Source organism: Leishmania mexicana, chromosome 20 (genome assembly GCF_000234665.1).
Source record: "Leishmania mexicana MHOM/GT/2001/U1103 complete genome, chromosome 20".
NCBI classification, from domain to species: domain Eukaryota; phylum Euglenozoa; class Kinetoplastea; order Trypanosomatida; family Trypanosomatidae; genus Leishmania; species Leishmania mexicana.
In genome coordinates, this window is record NC_018324.1 from 1335089 (window position 1) to 1353042 (window position 17954).

At 58.4% G+C, this 17954-nt stretch overlaps 7 protein-coding genes across 7 annotated transcripts; all 7 read right to left on the minus strand.

The window, feature by feature from the left end:
* Nucleotides 1–1296: 1296 nt before the first annotated feature.
* Nucleotides 1297–4335, minus strand: LMXM_36_3470 (2-oxoglutarate dehydrogenase E1 component,putative; the record flags this gene model as incomplete). The annotated part of the gene is made up of 1 exon (XM_003874651.1): nt 1297–4335. The coding sequence occupies one exon, from the start codon at nt 4333–4335 to the stop codon at nt 1297–1299; it is 3039 nt and encodes a 1012-aa protein (XP_003874700.1).
* A 1489-nt stretch (nt 4336–5824) lies between these two features.
* On the minus strand, nt 5825–6454 carry LMXM_36_3480 (conserved hypothetical protein; the record flags this gene model as incomplete). The annotated part of the gene is made up of 1 exon (XM_003874652.1): nt 5825–6454. The coding sequence occupies one exon, from the start codon at nt 6452–6454 to the stop codon at nt 5825–5827; it is 630 nt and encodes a 209-aa protein (XP_003874701.1).
* A 903-nt stretch (nt 6455–7357) lies between these two features.
* On the minus strand, nt 7358–8377 carry LMXM_36_3490 (conserved hypothetical protein; the record flags this gene model as incomplete). The annotated part of the gene is made up of 1 exon (XM_003874653.1): nt 7358–8377. One exon carries the CDS (start codon nt 8375–8377, stop codon nt 7358–7360), a length of 1020 nt encoding a protein of 339 aa, XP_003874702.1.
* Nucleotides 8378–9145: 768 nt separating this feature from the next.
* Nucleotides 9146–11608, minus strand: LMXM_36_3500 (conserved hypothetical protein; the record flags this gene model as incomplete). Its single annotated transcript, XM_003874654.1, has 1 exon — nt 9146–11608. The coding sequence occupies one exon, from the start codon at nt 11606–11608 to the stop codon at nt 9146–9148; it is 2463 nt and encodes an 820-aa protein (XP_003874703.1).
* A 1030-nt stretch (nt 11609–12638) lies between these two features.
* Nucleotides 12639–13139, minus strand: LMXM_36_3510 (conserved hypothetical protein; the record flags this gene model as incomplete). The annotated part of the gene is made up of 1 exon (XM_003874655.1): nt 12639–13139. The coding sequence occupies one exon, from the start codon at nt 13137–13139 to the stop codon at nt 12639–12641; it is 501 nt and encodes a 166-aa protein (XP_003874704.1).
* Nucleotides 13140–14303: 1164 nt separating this feature from the next.
* On the minus strand, nt 14304–15083 carry LMXM_36_3520 (conserved hypothetical protein; the record flags this gene model as incomplete). Its single annotated transcript, XM_003874656.1, has 1 exon — nt 14304–15083. The coding sequence occupies one exon, from the start codon at nt 15081–15083 to the stop codon at nt 14304–14306; it is 780 nt and encodes a 259-aa protein (XP_003874705.1).
* A 2626-nt stretch (nt 15084–17709) lies between these two features.
* LMXM_36_3530 (putative polyubiquitin) lies at nt 17710–17952 on the minus strand (the record flags this gene model as incomplete). Its single annotated transcript, XM_003874657.1, has 1 exon — nt 17710–17952. A coding segment is annotated over one exon (243 nt), but the record flags the coding sequence as incomplete, so codon positions are not given.
* Between the last annotated feature and the right edge of the window lie 2 nt (nt 17953–17954).

Sequence of the window (17954 nt, forward strand, 5' to 3'; positions counted from 1 at the left end):
GAGGCAGTCGAATCACGGAGTGTTTTTTTATCTGTGTTCGGCTGTCGGCAAGTCAGTGTGAGACTTGGGCTATTGCAGAGCTGTTCGAGCATATCAAGGCAGCAACATCGTGTGCGTGTGCGTGTGTGTGTGCGTGTATGCGTGCTGCCGTGGCTGAAGGGAATGAAAGCATCTACGAAAAGAAGGCGGGTGAAGAGGTCCATCAACACAAGGGGAGAAAACAGCCAGCAACACAAGACACCGCAGGTCGGATACAGTGCTGCAGCGGTGATCGCTCGCTCTCAGCTTCGAACGGGTGTAGGGGCGAGGCGGAGGGGGACAAGATCGGGCGCTGTACCTAGTTAGTTTACAAGAGTAGAACAAGCAAGGACAAAAGACAGGCGCGGCGAATCATCGACAAGGCATAAGCATACAGAGAGGGCAACACAACACAGCAAAAAAAGGAACGAAGCATAGCACAGGAGGAAACAGCACATACATGGAGCATTTTGTGCTACCTTAAACACACATATATATATAAGGGTACCAATGCATCGCTGTCACGAGTCGCGCACAGGATCAAAGCAAGTAAACCAACGCAACCCACAATGGCCGCTGCATTTTTTTTAATTCCACGGCACCACCACAAGCGCCGTATACACCGGTGCACTCCAACAGCGAAACAACCATGTGCAATGCAGATCATTCAAACACTTCCTCGCCCACCAAGAGAACCCGGGTCGCGCAACCTTGTGAGGGGTTAAGGGGGAGGGGAACACCTCTCATCTCTCCACCGGTAACGAACGCGTGCATGCATGCGCGTGTGTAAGGGTGGGAGTGGGTGGGTGGGAGGAGGACGGCCGCGGCTAAGAATCGCGTCGAGATAACATACGACACACGCACATGAGCACACATAAAAAGAGAGGATAAACAACTAGAGAGACACGGACCCGCTTACCAATTCTGCTGGGCAAAACATCTGTGGCGAGGTAGCCAGTGCCTGCATGTGCGTGTCTGTGTGACCTTGCGATGCCGGAAAAAGTGGAGGAGCAGCGCGCATCCACATACACGCACTCCCGCTTCGCCAAACCTTTTCCTTCCCCATCCGCATCATCGTCTCACGACCGCTTGAGGCATCCTGATAACGTTTACAAGGCAAAGCCACCAGAAGCGCTTGGGAAGCGCGAAAGAAATGTTTACGAGGGAGGAGAAGAGAAAGGCAGGCTAGCAAGAGAAAAGCCCACTTCGTGTGGGGGGCATAGCGACGCCTCTGCATCCCCGTCTTGCTTGTAGGAGGTGGGGAGGTAAGCCTGGACCTCATTGAAAGACCATCTCGCAGATGATCTCCTGCTCTTTGTCGTGCTTGCTCTTGTACCCGGTTGACGGGGCCGCTGTGATGGTGCGGCCGGCGTAGCGCAGCTCCCGCTCGCCCTTCGTGTACTCATCGATGCGCGGCTCGACGTGGGCCCAGGATCCCATGTTCTTCGGCTCTTCCTGCGCCCACATGAGCTCCGCCTTCTCATACTCGGCAAGCAGCTGCTGCACCTCCGCCACCGGGAACGGCGAGAGCTCCTCTACACGCACGAGCGCAACATCCTTCACGCCCTTCGTCTCCCGATACTTGTTGAGGTAGTGGTAGATTTGGCCAGTGCACATCACGAGGCGACGCGCCTGGCTGGCCGGAACGGATAGGTCTGGGATGACCGGCTGAAACTCACCGCTCGTAAACTCCTCCAGCGTTGAGACGTTCGGCGCGCGCAGGTACTTCTTAGAGAAAAAGATGATCAGTGCCTTGCGGAAGTTGCGCTTCTGGTGGCGGCGCAGCAGGTGGAAGTACTGGGCCGGCGTGCTCGGGTACGTGATCTCCCAGTTGATGCGGTGGGCCCGCTCCTCCTTGCTGTAGGCCGGCGTCGTCACATCCTCGCTGCTCATCTGCAGGAAACGCTCGAGGCGTCCGCTGCTGTGCTCGGCGCCCTTTCCGTCGTACCCGTGCGGCAGCGTCACGATGCACGACTGTTGCTGGTTCCATTTGGACTCGCCAGCGCTCAGAAACTGGTCGAACACGATGGTGGCGCCGTTTGCGAAGTCGCCGTACTGAGCCTCCCAGATGACCAGCGAGGTGGGGTCGTAGAGTGAGTAGCCGGCGGCGTAGCCGAGCATGCCGTACTCGCTAAGCGGGCTGTTGTTGATGATCATCCTCCCCTGGGTATCGCTGATGTGCGCCAGCGGGACATAGGTGCGTTCCTGACTCTGGTCGTGGATAACGGCGTGCCGTTGCGCAAACGTACCGCGCTCGACATCCTCGCCGGTGACGCGCACCTGATGTCCTTCCAGCAGCAGCGACCCAAACGCCAGCGCCTCAGCGGTGCCCCACTCGATGCCCTCGCCGGTCTCAATAGTCTCGTTTCGGCGATCCAGCACCACCTTCAGCTTTGGGTGTAGCTGGAAGCCCTCCGGGTACGTCTTGAGAGTCTTCAGGACCTTGTTCACCGTCTCCTGCGTGATGGCGGTGGGGTGCTGCGTCACATTGCCGAGCTCGTCGGAGTACTTCATGCACTTCCACTTGTCGGGGATGCTCTTCTTCAGGTACTCGGCGTAGTTCACCTGCGCGGCGGCCTCCTGGTAGCTGCCGTAGCGCGCCTTCTCGTCAATCGCCTTCTGCGTCGACTGCTGCGGCGTCACGATGCCCTGGGCGATGAGGGCGTCCGTGTACCGCTTGAACACATCTGGCGTGGCACGCACGCGCTCGTACATGAGTGGTTGGGTGATGCTCGGGTCGTCATTCTCATTGTGGCCGAAGCGGCGGTAGCACACGAGATCAATGACGACGGACTTGTGGAATCGCGCCCGGTACTCGGCCGCAAACTCGAACACACGGACCACCTCTTCAGGGTAGTCGCCGTTGACGTGGAGAATCGGGCAGTTGTAAACGCGGCCGAGGTCGGTGCAGTACGCGCTGCTGCGGCTCGACTTTGGGTCCGTGGTGAAGCCGATCTGGTTGTTGCACACCACATGCACCGTGCCGCCCGTGTCCTGCTCGCCAACTTCACTAATGCACATTGTCTCAAAGGCAACGCCTTGGCCGGCAAAGGCCGCATCGCCGTGGATTTCGATCGGCAGCACCTTCTCGCGGCCCTTCTCACCCAAGGACACCTGCATCGCCCGTGTGTAGCCCTGCACGAAAGGGTTGACAGCCTCGAGGTGAGACGGGTTGTACAGCATCTCCGTCTCCATCACCTTTCCAGAATTCAGCTTCAGCTGCCCACGGTAGCCGAGGTGGTACTTCACATCGGATTGGATTTGGAACGGGTGTAGCTCCTGTCCCGTTACACCCACAAACTCCTTCAGGATGACCTCGAAGGGCTTGCCGATGACATGGCACAGCACGTTCAGGCGGCCGCGATGGGCCATGCCGAGGTTGATTGTCTGGACGCCAAACTCAGACGACTTCTCCAGCAAGGCGCGGAGGCCGGCCACCATGGTCTCTGCCCCGTCACAGCCGAAGCGCTTCTGAGTCGAATATTTGCGCTTGAAGAAGTCCTCGAAGAATACGGCTGAGGCGACCGTGTCCCAGATGCGGAGCCGCTCCTCTCTGCTCATCGGGCGGTGCAGTACGCTGGAGCCGTCTTTGAGTTCGATTTGGCTGCGAACGAAGCGCTTGGCGTCGCCGTCGGTGAGGTGCACCAGCTCAAAGCCGATCTGACCGCAGTAGCGCTCCATCAGCAGCTCGTGCAGCTGACGGATCGTCATCGGGGGTGAGGAAGTGTCATAGATGCCGCCCATCTGATTCTGAAAGCCAACGCGCACCACGCGATCAAGGTCCTTATCGCTAAAGCCAAAGTACGCGAGGTCCAGCCGCACCATCTCCTTGTACCGCCGTGACGGCGTGCGCTCGGTGACGTCAGTGTCCATGTAGTTCAGCGGATCCGTTTGCGCCATCAGATGGCCACGGTCCTCGAAGGTATGGATCATCCGAATGAGGCGACCACAATCAGCCAGTGACTGCTTCACTACCGTCTCGTCGCTGCTATCCGTCGGCAGCACGCAAATCGGTGTGTCAAGGAGCGCGTGGTCGTAGTTGCCGAGGTCGCTGCGAGAGAAGAGTTCCGCCCACGACGCGTCCACTGAAGCCGGATCCCTCTTCCACTGCTGGTAAAGCTCGTCCATGTACATGGCCGAGGTGCCGCTCAGGAAGCTGTCGTTGTCGAAGAGCAGCTGCCGCTCCGGCACGACCTCTGCGGCGTGGCGGCGTCCCGTGGTGAGAGCCGCATGAGAGACACGCGGGAACGCAATCGTGGGGGCCACTGCAGACACGCAGCTTACCACACCACGCACAGGCATCAATCGGCGCATCATTTTTTTCTGCTTTTTAAATTATTTGTCTACCGTTTTGTGCCTGCGAACCCGCGCCCAGACACGTGTGCGAGGTGTGTGTGTGCGTGTGTTCGACTCTCGCTCGCTCGCTCTCCGGCGGTGTCACGTGCCGGATCTTCGGGGAGAGAGAGAGCGTGTATAGTGCAGGGAGAGGCGGGCCTCTCCTTGTTTTTTTTCTTGTCTGGGAACTCTTCCGTGCAGGGCCTCGGCTCTCTACGGCGTTCTCCCTTCTCACCCGAAAGACGTCGCCGAGACTGATTCCTACTGAGCCGACTGCCTTTCTGCGTTCTCAAGCACGGCCACCTCTGACTCGAAGATGGAAGAGGCCTGGAGTGCACAAACGCGCCACTGGTCAGAGCAGGGAAAGTCCGTGAGAGACGTGCGAGGGTTGGCACGATGACGCGACGGAGAGATCGAGAGAGCAGCACCCGCAACAGCAAACACGCGTGTGACCAAAATAAAACAGAGAAACGCACGCCTCGCACGAAAAGGAGACGGAGGCGGAGCGAAAAGAAGAGGGACACGCAACGGTGTTTGTCAACGTGTCACTCACTACGGAAATTATGGAGAGGGGAGGGGGTGGCGGCGGTACGCGAGCAGCAACCACACCACGAGAAGCAATCACGGGAGGAGGGGAGTGACTGACTCTCGGACTCACCCCAGGGCACGTTTCGAGGGGAGCAGGAAAATGAAGTTAAAAGAGAGAACAGGACAAGAAAGGAAGAAGCTGGGTACGCGAGTGTGTGTATGGCGTGCGTGAAGCGTATGTCAGCCGTAAGTTCCTCCTCAGCAGAGAAGAGAGGGCAAACGTAGGAGAGGGATAACGATACAGGGAAGATACGGATACTGCGACTGCCATCGCTGCATGCTGCGCGAGACCGACACGAGCCTCACCACCTCACACCCACTGGCAGACATACAGTGAAAGAAAGGAGCATCGAAGTGCGAGGAACGGCTCTCTTCCCACTGCCCACTCTACCCCAAAGGTGAAGCGCGTATCCCGTGCTGTTTCGATGGTGTGAGAGAGGAGGGTGAGGGCAGCGAGCTCGGAAAGAAAACGAGAAAGGGGGAGGGGGCACGACGGCATTCGCATCAGGCAGCAGAATCACAACGCCGCCTTCTCTCCTCCATTCCTTTTCCGAGCGTCCTGGTTATTTTTCGCCATCTTGCATTGTGCTGTGGCGCCACACACACGCGCACAGACGTACTGCTGTCAACGGCGCAACTGTTGGCATCTGCCTGCACGCAAACACCCCACTGGTGTCCCTCTCTCTTCCCCTCCTACTTCCCTTTTGCTGCGTCCCTTTGGGCGATTAGTTCATCGATCTTACGCCACACTTTACAGGTGACACACGCGCACGCAAACACACCGAAAAGCCAACGAGGGCCGAAGGAGAAAGGAACACACCTCCTTGCTGGTCCCTGTCTCCTCATCTAGCGTGTTCCACCAACGCGGCGTTCCTGTGGCGCTTCATGCCCCGAGCCCCTTCTTCCCCTTGTGACTAATAGCAGACTCAAACTGCGACTCTAGGTTCGCGTTCATACGCTTCAACTCGACGTTGCTCGCGGCAAAAGTATTGTGGCGCGAATGCCCGCCAGCGCTGCCCTTCTCCTGTGCCGTCAGCTTTGCCCCGCCCATGAGGCGCGCAAACTTCATTCGCTTCTGCTCGTTCTGGTCGAAGGCGTTGGAAGAAGCGTATTGCCCCAGTTCGATCGACTTGGAGGTCCCCGATCGGTCTGCTGTAGCGGTGCCGTGAGACGAGGAGGAGAATGTTGGAGCTTCCGTAGACTCCTCTGTCCGGCGACGCTTCTTGTCTGAGGCGCCTTCGTCTCCGGCGGCGGAGCGTGCGCTGTGAGACTTGAGGGCCTTGCGGCATGCCTTCAGCTGTGCGTGCAGCTCGTGCTGACTGGCGTCGTTGTCGGCGCCGCGCTTTTGCAGCTCCTGCTCCAGGAGCCGAATCGCTACAAGGGAGATCGTCGTCAGAGCCTCCTCGCGTGGTATGTGCTGCAGTGCTTTCTCTGTGTCGCCGCCGCGGCACCCCTCGAGATGCTCCGTGGCGGCCTCGCGTACCTCACGAAGGCAGTCCTTGAAGGAAGTCATGGTGCTTGATGTTGCGCACGCAAAGAAAAGTAAAGATCAAGAGTAGGCAAGAGCACCAGCGCTGCTCTACTCTTTTTTTTTCGTGTCAGCGCTCCGACGCAAAGACGCGCAGCGACCCTTCTCGCACGCGAGCGCAGTGGCACACGTGTCCTTCCTTTAGAGTGGCGGGTGTGAGCCTGCGAGAGAAGCGCGAGTGACGGTGAACGCATCGTACATCAGCAACGGAGGCAGGGAAGAGGAAGGAAGGGAAGCAACATGGAGTACATGCGCGAGTGAGTCGTGCAGAGAAGGAGACGAGAGGAGGGGGGAGTCACACTACACAACACACGTACACACGAGAAGCCACACCGAGGGTGACGATCGACGCGCCACTGGATACGGAGGTGACTACAACACCTTCTCCCCCTCATTCCACCGCGTCGCTGGTGTTCACTTTCGTTTCGCTTTTTATTCTAGTGTACCACGAACACTTTTCAACGTGCGCCACAGAGCAGTGGGAAGGCGCCTTCGCAGTCAGCGCCAGCCTCATTTCACCGTCAGAGAGGAGAGGTGCACAGGGAAGAGAGGGACAGTGCGGTAGGGCAGTGTGTGGGAGAGCTGGAGAGTTGGAGACGGAGAGATGGAAGGAGGGGGCGGGTGAGGAAGCACCAGAGAATCGCAGCGCGTTCGAGATGCGGAGGATAAAGAAGCGCGTAGGGCAACCGGAAAAGCGAAGGCAAAACCGCGGCGGCGTGCTCGGTCACACCGAAGCACGCGCCTGTCACCCGGCGTGCTGGGGAACGGAAAAGGGAATGAAAGGGATAAGGGCAACACGACAGCATGAACCGTGAGTAAGGACCAGAAGGTGGCGAGAGCAGTCGCGTCCCATATTCCTTGCCCGGTGTGGCGGATTATAACGCATTCTTAAGAGATGGGCAGCTCACGCTCTTCCTTGCAAGGGAAGATGGGGCGCAGCCCATCCGTACACAGCGTCGCCGGACTCGACGTTCCAGAGCCCAACGACGTCATCATCCGTTTCCCTTCGCTGTGACTGCTGGAAGCCGCTGCCGCGCCCAGCAGTAGTCGTCCCGTGCTCCACGACTGCTGGACGACGCGGTCGCGCAGCTCTGAGTCCTCCAGCTGCTTGTACGCTTCGCGCCGCTGGCACATGGCGCGGTAGAGCGCGCGCTGATCCTCGTAGCGCATGCGTGGCTCACAGCTCGGGGCCGGCCCTTTCCGTGGCGCGACCTTGACAATGACTTTGCTCTTTTCGTTCCGACCACAGTACTTGGCCAGCGTCGCCTCCATCGGTTTGCCGCAGAACCACAGCGCTGCTTCATCCTCCTCGACTCGCTCGTTCGCCTTCCACTCGGGATCGAGAAGGGCACGGCAGTGGTACACGACCAAGCGCGTGTCTTCGTCCAGGTCAGGGTCCTCATGCTTTGTGTACAGCTGCTGCACCGCCGCCTCAGGACCGTCCGCGTGGGTGCAAAGCGAAGAGTACAGGGTAGCGGTGAGCGCGCGCAGCTCGCGCTCGGCGTTGTCGAACTCGTCTGCCAACACCGGATCCTTGGCGTCCTTGAGTCGCGCGTAGAGGCCATCGATAAGGGCTTGATAGCGTCCTAACACCTCCTCTGGCTCTTGGTTCTCCCTTGGCTCTGTGCTAGCCGTGCCATCGCAACGGTGCTGGTGCTGCGGCCACAGCGTGGCTAGCTCCTGGGCCGACATGAGCATCAGGCGCACATGATGACGCTTGTTGAGGATGTGTGCAATGCCCGGCACAATTGTGCCTGTAGAAGGCAAAGACGCGCACGCATGAGGTGGGGAGTTGACGTCCGCGGCGCCACGCGGCGTCTCCTCGGATGAGGAGAGTGCGTCTGTCAGCGCACGCTCCACTGTGAACTCGTCCGGGTAGTTAGTCCCCTTCACGACCACGAACACCATGGTTTCAAAGATTAGTGCAGGAACAATACTGCTTGCCAAACAGGGGCAAGCTGAAAGAGAGGCGGCCCCCTTCTCTGTGCGTCAGAGGAAAAGTGTCAACGGAAGAGGTGGGTGGCCGACGAAGAGGCCCTTGAGACTCTCCGCAGGCGCTCGACGGACGTTTGAAGTGCGCGTGCGCGTGTATTCTTTTTCGTCGTTTGTTTCCTAGAAAAGATGCCAGCAAGCGAGGTGGCCGAGGCCGTCGGGTGAGGAGGAGATGGCAGAAGTGAGTGCGGCGGCGTGATGGCGAGAGGGCAGGGCATCGCTGCATGTGCAATGACCAAGAGAACCAGATTGATCACTCTTCAGGTTCCCGTGCTTGTCTCGTCAGTTTTCATGTGGCTGTGTGCCCTTACGACGCAAGACAGGAACTCGGCTAGCGAGCTGGTGGCGCACATGCGAGAATTGTTCGTGCGCATGTCGCAGCCATACCCGATGGCGGAGCACGCGCGTCAGTCCAATCGCAGCACCGTCTGTGGGCGTGCCTCGAAGGGGCACCGAAGTCGAGCGCGCGTTCCTGTGCCCTCTGACGCACCCAGACCTCGCGCTTCTCTGTATCATCTCCTTTCACCTTTTTCGAAGTGTGTCTTCGATGACGGCCCACAGACATGCACACACATACAGCACGAGCTAAAGTTCGTCCCTCCGCTTGGCCTCCCTCGTGTTCAGGGAATCGGCTACGAAGACTGCGCGAAGTCACGCCAGCGAAACGGAAGGGAGGCAGCGAGGCTAGGTGTGTACCGTTGCGCTCGCGTCGCGTAAGAGACGCTGACCCAGTGCTGTGTCTCGCAGAAGCAGCTGGCGGTCGCGTGCCAACGCGGCACTCTGACGCACCATATTGAGGGCCACCTTCTGCGCTTGGAGCCATCGAAGGGCGGTCTGGCGACTTGCCTGCACCGCCTCGCAGATCACAGAGTCAGCCTCGGTGCCTCTTGCGGTGGCTGCGGTGTTCGTCGACTCCACGCGCAGCAGTGCCAGCGCCGCCAGCAGGTGGCTGAGACGTGGCACGCTCACAAAGTGCTCTGCCGAGGTGCAGCGCTCCGGGGAAACCTCCTGCACGTACTCCCTCAGCAGACGCAGGGCATGCTGAATAGCATCGGCGGTACGAAACGGAGCTCGATCCATCACTGCCAAGCTCACCAGCTCCGCATAAATTTCCTTAGTGATCACCATCGGCAGCACTCCCGGCATTTCCAGCAGCGCCGCTATACGCTCCATGTGGTCAAAGCCTCGGTAAAGGACAACGAGGCGGAGCGAGAGCAGCGCCTCTTCGGCGCAGGCGGCGATGAAGGGGCCGAGACCTACTCGCGTTCGCGCGACGCAGCGCGCCGCTGCCGTTTCTAGTCGTTCCAGCGGCAGGGAATGAGGGCTCCAGCCGATGCTGTCACATAACTCCCGCCAGCGCGCCACCGCCACCTCGGCGGACGACGTGGACGAGGATGTGAAGCATTGCGCAAAGATAGCCTGGGCCGTATACGTGACCCAGCTGTGCGCAAGGTGCGCGCGCTCGTAGGCAATCGTGGAGTTGGTATACTGAGCAAGCTTCGACAAGGCGGGCTGGAAGCCATACAAGTGGACGAGTGCCGTCGCCCAGTTATCGACGGCGTCAGCCCCGACTTCGGCGGTCTGCCATCGTCGCAGCGTTGCCACACAGATGCGGTAAAAGAGAGAGTGAAAGAGCGCGGAGCACTGCTGGGCGGTGGCGTCTGCGCGGCTCACGGTGGCGCCACGCTGCTGCTGCGCTTCACTTTCAAGCTGCACCTCCAGGAGGCGGATCGCCGTCGCCAGCACCGTGATCGAGGTTGGCGGGGCAGCGACAGAGGTCGAGAGAGGCGCAGGCAAAACAAGCGGCATCGTCGCATCGGCAGGGCCCAGCAAGTGAAGCAGGAGGGATATCATAACCCGCAGTGCAGCCAAGCGGTCGGAACCGCGGAGGCGGGCAAGATGCTGCCACAGAGGCAGGAAGCCGTGAGTGGCTTCTGTGTGACGGGCGAGGAGCGTCCAGAGATCGCCCAGAGCATCGCTTGTCGTCCGCCGTGCTGGGGATGATGCGGAAGCACCTGGAGGAGACGCGGTCGCAAACATTCCTGAGGAGGATGTCACAGCAACTTCCACGGCGCCGTCGCCTGCACTCACGGAAGCGGAGGCGAACACCGGAGAAGTAGGCATATGCAGCTGCGCGAGGGCGACAGCGCTCTGCCTCGTGCGTGTCGAGCGAGTTGCCGACGACACGCTCGTGGCAGAGCTGGCGCGCGGACGCTTGAGACGAGAGGCCTTGCTGTCAGAACGAAGAGCTGCACCACCCTGAACAATCCTCAGCTGTCGTGGCTCGGGCGTTGCGTTGGGTACCGTCACGGTTACTTCCTGCTGCACCTCCACCACGTCCTCCTGAGTGGTCTGGGTCTCCGTCGCGTTCGACTTATCACCATCATCGGCGTGCTTGGCAGACTTGCCGATGCGACACTTCTTTGCTGGCCGAGCCGCAGAGGATGATGACGGCACTGCGACATCCTCCGACTTGGAAGGCGGACTCGGTGATACGGAGGCCAAGGTGCTGCACTTGAAGGATGCCGCCGCCGCTGCGGCGGCGGCCTGCAGCGACGTGCGCATCTCGACTGCCTCTAGTCGCTGCTCCTCCAGCTGCGCCTGCGCAGTTCGAGCCAGGGCCCGCTGCTCTTCCAACTCTCGAAACAGCTGCATGTATACCAGCTCATACGCCGCCTCGCGCTCACAGGTGGTCGTGACAAACAGCTCGAATTGCTGCTTGAGCTGCTCCATCTGCGATGCCTTCATCTCCGCCGCCTTCTGGTACTTCTCCACCTCTCCACGTAGCTCCTTTTTGACTCGCTGAACCGCCTCCTCAATGCGCGCGGTAGACACCGCTTGCTCCTGATGCTGCTTTGGGGTCGAGGCCCCTGCAGCCCGTGTGGAGCGCTGCGAAAGCGCGCCGCCGGGCTTGTCCAGCGGCTTCGCCGCTGGCGAAGCTCCGACGGGTACAGCAGCTGTGTCGACAGCCCTGCGCAGTGAGGATTGCTCGCTGACGGCATTCGATGCCGTTGCTGAGGGGGTGGCGGTTAAACTAATCCGCGCACGAAGCCTTGCGTTCTCTTGACGCAGCTCGCGGTTCTCCTGTGTAAGCCGAGTCACCTCCAGCTCCAGCGGATTGCCGGCCTCTAGAAACGGGTCTGTCATGGTCGAGTCGAACGATCCCTTTCACAATCACCACCTGAAGCAAACGCCTCCTGTGGCGCCGTGGGTACTTATTTATAGGGATGTATCGAAATGTGCTGAGGTTGTGCCTTCTGGATGAGACTTCGACGTCTCCCACCTCAACCTTCGGAGATTCGAGCAGCTCGTGGGTTAAGAGATCCCAATAAAAATGGGGAGTAAGTAGAGCTGCATGGTGAGTTGCCAACACATGTGCACACGCACACACACACAAAAAAGGGGGCGAAAAAGCAGGCGGGCGCTTGCACAGTCGCACGTCCGCCTCTCCTAGAACGTGTCCTGCTGTGCGAATCCCAGCTTCCACAACACCCCTCTGCCCTCAAAGCTCTTTTCTTTTCTTCGTGTGCACGTGTATATGTGTGTCTTCCTGTCGATTCCAGAGACAGACGGGGGAACGATTGATGAGGGAGCGGGCGACGCGGTGGATGAGCGACAGACACACATGCGCCTACAAGCACACCGAATGTGAGAGAGAGCCAAGCGGAGAGACGGTGCGCACCGCAAGGGCAGCGGCAAATGAAGCACCACACCGCTTTAGGGGACCCAGTCCTTGTACGTGTATGTTTGGTGGCTTGAGGGTCCAGCTTGGTGGCTTCACAGGGTTCACGAAAAGGGCTGCGGCGGACGTGTGGACCACAGCGCGCGGCGAAGGAGGACCGGGATGGGACGGCCCTTACTCACGCGCATATCGCGGCCCACGTGATGATTGGGGGGTTGTATTCTGTGGACTCATTCTCCTTCTATTCCTTGTGGCCAATTAAAAATGGCGGCGCGTGCAGCAGGACAAACGCCAGAGTACGCAACCCACACAAAGAGGCTCGAAGAGACCCTCACGGCAACCACCGCAAAAGGAAAAGCGGACGCGTCTGCGACGCATCGCGCCGTGCGCTTACTCGCCTTCATCATGACACTGTCCTCTGTTTACTTCAGTGACACAGCGTCATGAGTGCGCTTTCTGTCTCTGGGACACGTCCCGCATGACCGGCAGTGTTGTCTATGTCTTCGCCACTGGCGGCGGTGGCAGTGGCTTCGGCACTGGCGACTCTGGATTTCTAGTCGACGCGGTGGCGAGTGCCTTCTCCAGCACTGCAAGCCGAAGCGAGTGCCGCTTCACGAGGTGTGCCATGTCGCTGCCGTACTCGTTCCAAAGTGCGGACAACTCCGCGTTCTCGCCGGCGATGGCGCACCGCTTACCGGACCGCAGCAGGGAGCTCCTGCTACGGAGCTCCTCGGTCTGAAACTCAGCCTTCCTCACCTCGCTCTCGAGGGAAATGATGTAGGCCTCAAGGTCGTCTAAAATGGCTTCCTCCTCGCGAAGGACAAAGTCACGGGCAATGAGGGCGTCGGTGGCCCGCGTCAGTTTCTGAATGCGCTTGCTCGCCAACAGGACCTCAATGTTGGGATCCTCGTTCACTGTCACGGTGGCGAGGGCGACATTGAGCGGGCCTGCGCTCGGCTTCGCGGCAGCGGCAGCAGCACCGGTGCTGCTGAGCATGTTGGGCCGCGATTACAACGGAAGGGATAGAAAACGTGGGAGAGGCGATACGAACAGCCTCAAACTGATTAAAGAGAGATGGATTGGAGGGGCTGGGGGCAGAGCAACGGCTGATCAGCGGACCTCGCAGCCGCAGCACTCGAGGTTCCGCGACAACTACAGTTGTGTGCGTGGAAAGGCAGAGAAACGGGTGGGGGAAGGAGGAGACAGAGGAAAGGAAAAGACGAAGAGCACCCTATCTTTGGTTGCACATGTGCAGGTCTCTTGCGAGTGGCAAGCGCAAGAGGGCAAGACGAAGCTTGTCCTTGAGATACGCATAGAAACGCTGAAGAGCGTTGTCAGCGGCAGATGGGATCCCCAACCCCCGCGCCGCCCCACCCTCACACCTCTCCCAGGCTTTCTCAGGCGCTGATTCTTGGGGAGCGTAGGGGTACCACGAAGTTCACGCACGCCTTGCTCGCAAACACGGCTTCACGTGGTCCTTCAAAACAAAATGAAAAAGCGGGCGCGTTTTCACGGAGACGGGGACGTTTGAACGCCGCATAAGACGGTGACCAAGGGGGTGTACTGTGACCTACACACACACATATGCACACGAGCCCCTGCTCGCAGGAGCCCTCCGGTGCCTCGCACTCCTTCATCTTGAGCTTTGCAGGAGGCCAATATCGTGTCTTCCTTGTTAGCTTCCCGCTTTTTGTGTCTCCTTTTTGTTCCTTTTGGCTATGTTGTGTCGTTTGGCTAGAGAGACAACATACCCGCATGCTTCGCGTGCGTGCGTGCGTGAGCAGATGGGAGAGGGGGGAGGTGGGGGGTGCTTGTGTACAGATGACGCAGACACTCACATAATCTGAAGACACACACACAGACACACGCAAGCACGAGCAAGGTAAAAGAAGTGCGGCAAGGGCGGGTAAACGCTTCACGCAGGCACAGGGAAAGGGAGCAACACTAGCTGAAGTCGACTTCCTTGATGGTCCGCGTCGATGACACAGTGTCGCCACATTGGCTCCCTTTTTTTTCCTTCGCTCGCAAGAAAGAGCACGCCAACCCGTCTGGTGAAACGGCGAACTGTGGTTCGTGTGCAGTTTCTAGCTAGCAGAGATGAGCATTGTTCAGCAACGCATATCCGGTGTGTGTGTGTGTGTGTGGGAGGGGGGTTGCCCACTACGCCGCATCACCAGGCTTGCGCATGCGAGTGCGGTACAGCCAGTCGTCGTAGATCTTGCGCTTCTCTTCTACAAAGTTCTCCGGGTACGGCGTCTCACGGATCGCAGCGTTACCCGTCATGGCCATATACAGCATCGCCTGATTGAACTCCTCCATACGCGACATGGCGAACCCCTTGTGGTACAGGTGGCGGCAGTTCTTGGCGGCGTTGTACTGCCCCTCCTTGACGAGGCAGCGTGACGTCATCTCGTGTACCAAGTTGGCATGTGCCACGTACACATCACGCTCCCGCTCTAGCCAGTTCTTGAACGCTAAGTAGTGGTAGTAGTCAGTGTACTTACCATCCACCGGCGGCGGCACCTTGGCATTGACGTACTTTGTGCGAGGCCACCGCCACGACGCCCACCAGTATTCCTCCGGGCATGGATTTGGACGCGTGTGAGAGTCCACGTACGTACGCGGACGCAGCGGCGTTATGGGACTAGCCAGGTAGTCAAGGAGACTGTGGTACTTGCGCTCAGTGTTGTAGCCGAGGGTGGGCATGTCAGGGTCCTGGCCAAATTGCATCTGCAGCACGCGCGTGAAGCGCTCCACTGCGCTGCGCGGCTTTGGCATGGGCTTTTTCGTGTCGAAAGCCGGCAAGTTATCGAGATAGTCTTCTGACGCCATCGACGGCGCCTTGATTTTCTCGTACGGGGCTGTGGCGGCTCCATCGTGACCGCGGTGACCGTCGTGCGCGTGGCTGTCGCCGCCGTGCGCAGCACCAGCTACCGTCATGCCTGCGACTCGAGAAGAGCAAAAAAAAATTGCGCAAGACACCGCAGGCGCTATGCGACTTCTGTCGACGTGAGATCCTGCGGAAGTGAAAAACGTCCGGGTCTCAGTACGATTCCTTAAACATAGACTCTCCGCTCCCTCTAATGGGCGCGTATGTGTGCGTTGGTATCCGCAGGAACGCTTTCTCTCTACATAGATATATACGAAAAAAAAGGAAAAAGCACTTCCGCGTACACGAGAGCTAACAAGGCCTTTGCTACAGATAAAGATTGCGAATATACGACTAAAAAAAAAGCAACCACACACACATGCGCGCGCACTTCTCGCTCTCCCTCCTTACTGGAAGGCAGTTTTCCTAAAATGGTCGGCGCTTCTACAATCTTCTCGCTGGAGCTGCGAGTTTGTGAGTGTTCACGACTGCGATAGAGGAGGGGAGGGGGGTGCAGGACGGCACCGACTTCCTTGCTCAAGCCTTCGCACACGCACAGAGAAGATATCTGAAGGTGGTACCGCTGTGTGCGCAAGCTTGCGTAACGCCGAGACGGGGAAAAAAAGAAGAAAACAGAAACGCAAGCAGACATGTCGAATTGGCGGACGAGTTCGGATGCGTGTATTGCAGCAGAGAGAGGAGAGAGGAGTGGGAAGATTCAGTTGAACACGTGCGCGGGTGAGAGACGAAGACTCATCGCAACGAGACTGCAACGCGCAGACGGAGACGGATGAAGGGAAGGCGGGGCGAGGGAAGGCAACGGAGCAAGCCAGCCGCGCCGCACGCAGCTCGACAGCATCTCGCCCTATTTTAGCCCAGAAGCACAACATATGGGCAGTCACGCGGGAGCCAGAAAAAAATCGAGGAGGATGAGGGAAGCGGTTGCGCTTCTTCTCATAGCATTCATTCTTTCCCGACCGGTTGCATGAATCGTTTTCTACTCTTTTCCATCTGTCTCTGTCGTCGTCTTTCCCCTACTAAGACAGATGCGTGTTTTATTCCGTCCGAGAACACACGTATGTACGCACAGCACCTCCCCACTTCTCAACCCTCGTCCTCGCCACCGTATCCGGGACGAGGCTCATAGAGAAGGGGGTGTCAGAGAAAGAGAGAGATCAGCCGCCTCGTGCGTGCGCACCCAGGCGCAACACATAGACAGGGGTGAGCACCAGTGGCGTGCCGGAAGACAGGCTGACACATGCACACACAAACAAAAACCGAAGAAAAAAAGGATGGTGTTTCGTAGCGGGGGAAGGGGTCGGCGCTTCGGTGGAGCATGCAGAAAACACAGGGGCGTACATAAACACACACACACATATATATATATAGGTATAGATATAAGTGGATGGGTGTGCTCAGCGCAGGAAAAAAAAGCAGTGAAATAGGGAAGAGCAAGAGAGAAAGAGACGAAGATGCAGTGACAGTACGATGCGCGGGCTGCCCACGCTGGAGCGTCGAAAACGTGATGGCAGACAAGAGAAAGGGCAGAGGGAGAAGAGAGGGTGCAGTGACAGACGGTGTCGGTGCGTGTGAGCGCTCGAAAAGAAAACGGGCAGATGGAGAAGGGATGACAGCGCAAAAGACAAGGCTTTGAAGAACCTTCACCAATGCACCAGCACTCCTGCAGTGTGACGACAGCTTTACAAAAACTCACGCCCAGCAGCAAGGCACCACCAGCGGCGTCTTGTGCCCTTCGCCTCACCCCATCAGGACTCGTGTCAATTCTTTCGCAGCACCCATTCCCTCCCTCCTCTTCATCTGCCACCCCCTTCCCTCCTCCCCCCTGGGCGCGTGGAGATGACTCTCTCCCTTTCCATCTAATACACGCGGCGCGGTAGAGCTGGTGTGGGAAGAAGTCAAACCACACGCCTGAGAATGCAACATCGCGCACAGCCTCCTTTTCTAGACAGCTCACGTACAACGCGCAACACATGGAGTGCTGTTAAACAGATCAGAGGGCACCTGCATACCAAGCGGAAAGGAGGAACAAACGAACAAAAAAAAAGAAATACACCGCGGAGGCGACAGTGAAGAGGGCAAGCAACATAACAATGGAGAGGCGCTGGCGAAGGGCAGGACGCAGACACACAAAGAGAAGAGCGGGCAAGGCGCAAACCCTCTCACCACAGCGCAAGCAAACCAAAAAAGCCGTCAGCACCTCTTCTCACCAAAGTAGAACGGCATCCACGTCCTCTCACTCCGTGCGGCTTGCTAATTTTCTGCAAATCCGGCACGCTCCTCGCGGATGAAATCGTGCTCCAACTCTTTCCATGAGAACGACACGTACCTGGAGAAGCCATCACTCCATCTCCTCACGACCCCCTTACGCGTCACGACAACCACCTCAGCCTCTGGCGACTTCATCATGGCCGCTACAAGTGTATTCCCTACTGAGCGAAACGACCCGCTATCACAGCACCTAGACAAGGACAACCGACACGACCCTCGAACAAGTCTAAGATCACACACACACAATTTCTAGGATAATATTTCCAGTAGACATTGCCCTCTCACCACTCCAATACAATTTGCACTCACATAGCACAGCGACAGAGAAGCGGTCGCAACACAACACAACCGTGAACATTCACCCCTTCAGCATCACCGAACCGAAAATAACAGTAATAAAACCATGCGCTACAAAGTTACAGAAAAACCAACTTGACAGCCGCCGCGCAGGCGCAGCACCAGGTGCAGCGTGGACTCCTTCTGGATGTTGTAGTCCGACAGCGTGCGGCCCTCCTCCAGCTGCTTGCCGGCAAAGATCAGGCGCTGCTGGTCCGGCGGGATGCCCTCCTTGTCCTGGATCTTGGCCTTCACGTTCTCGATCGTGTCGCTCGGCTCCACCTCCAGCGCGATCGTCTTGCCGGTCAGCGTCTTCA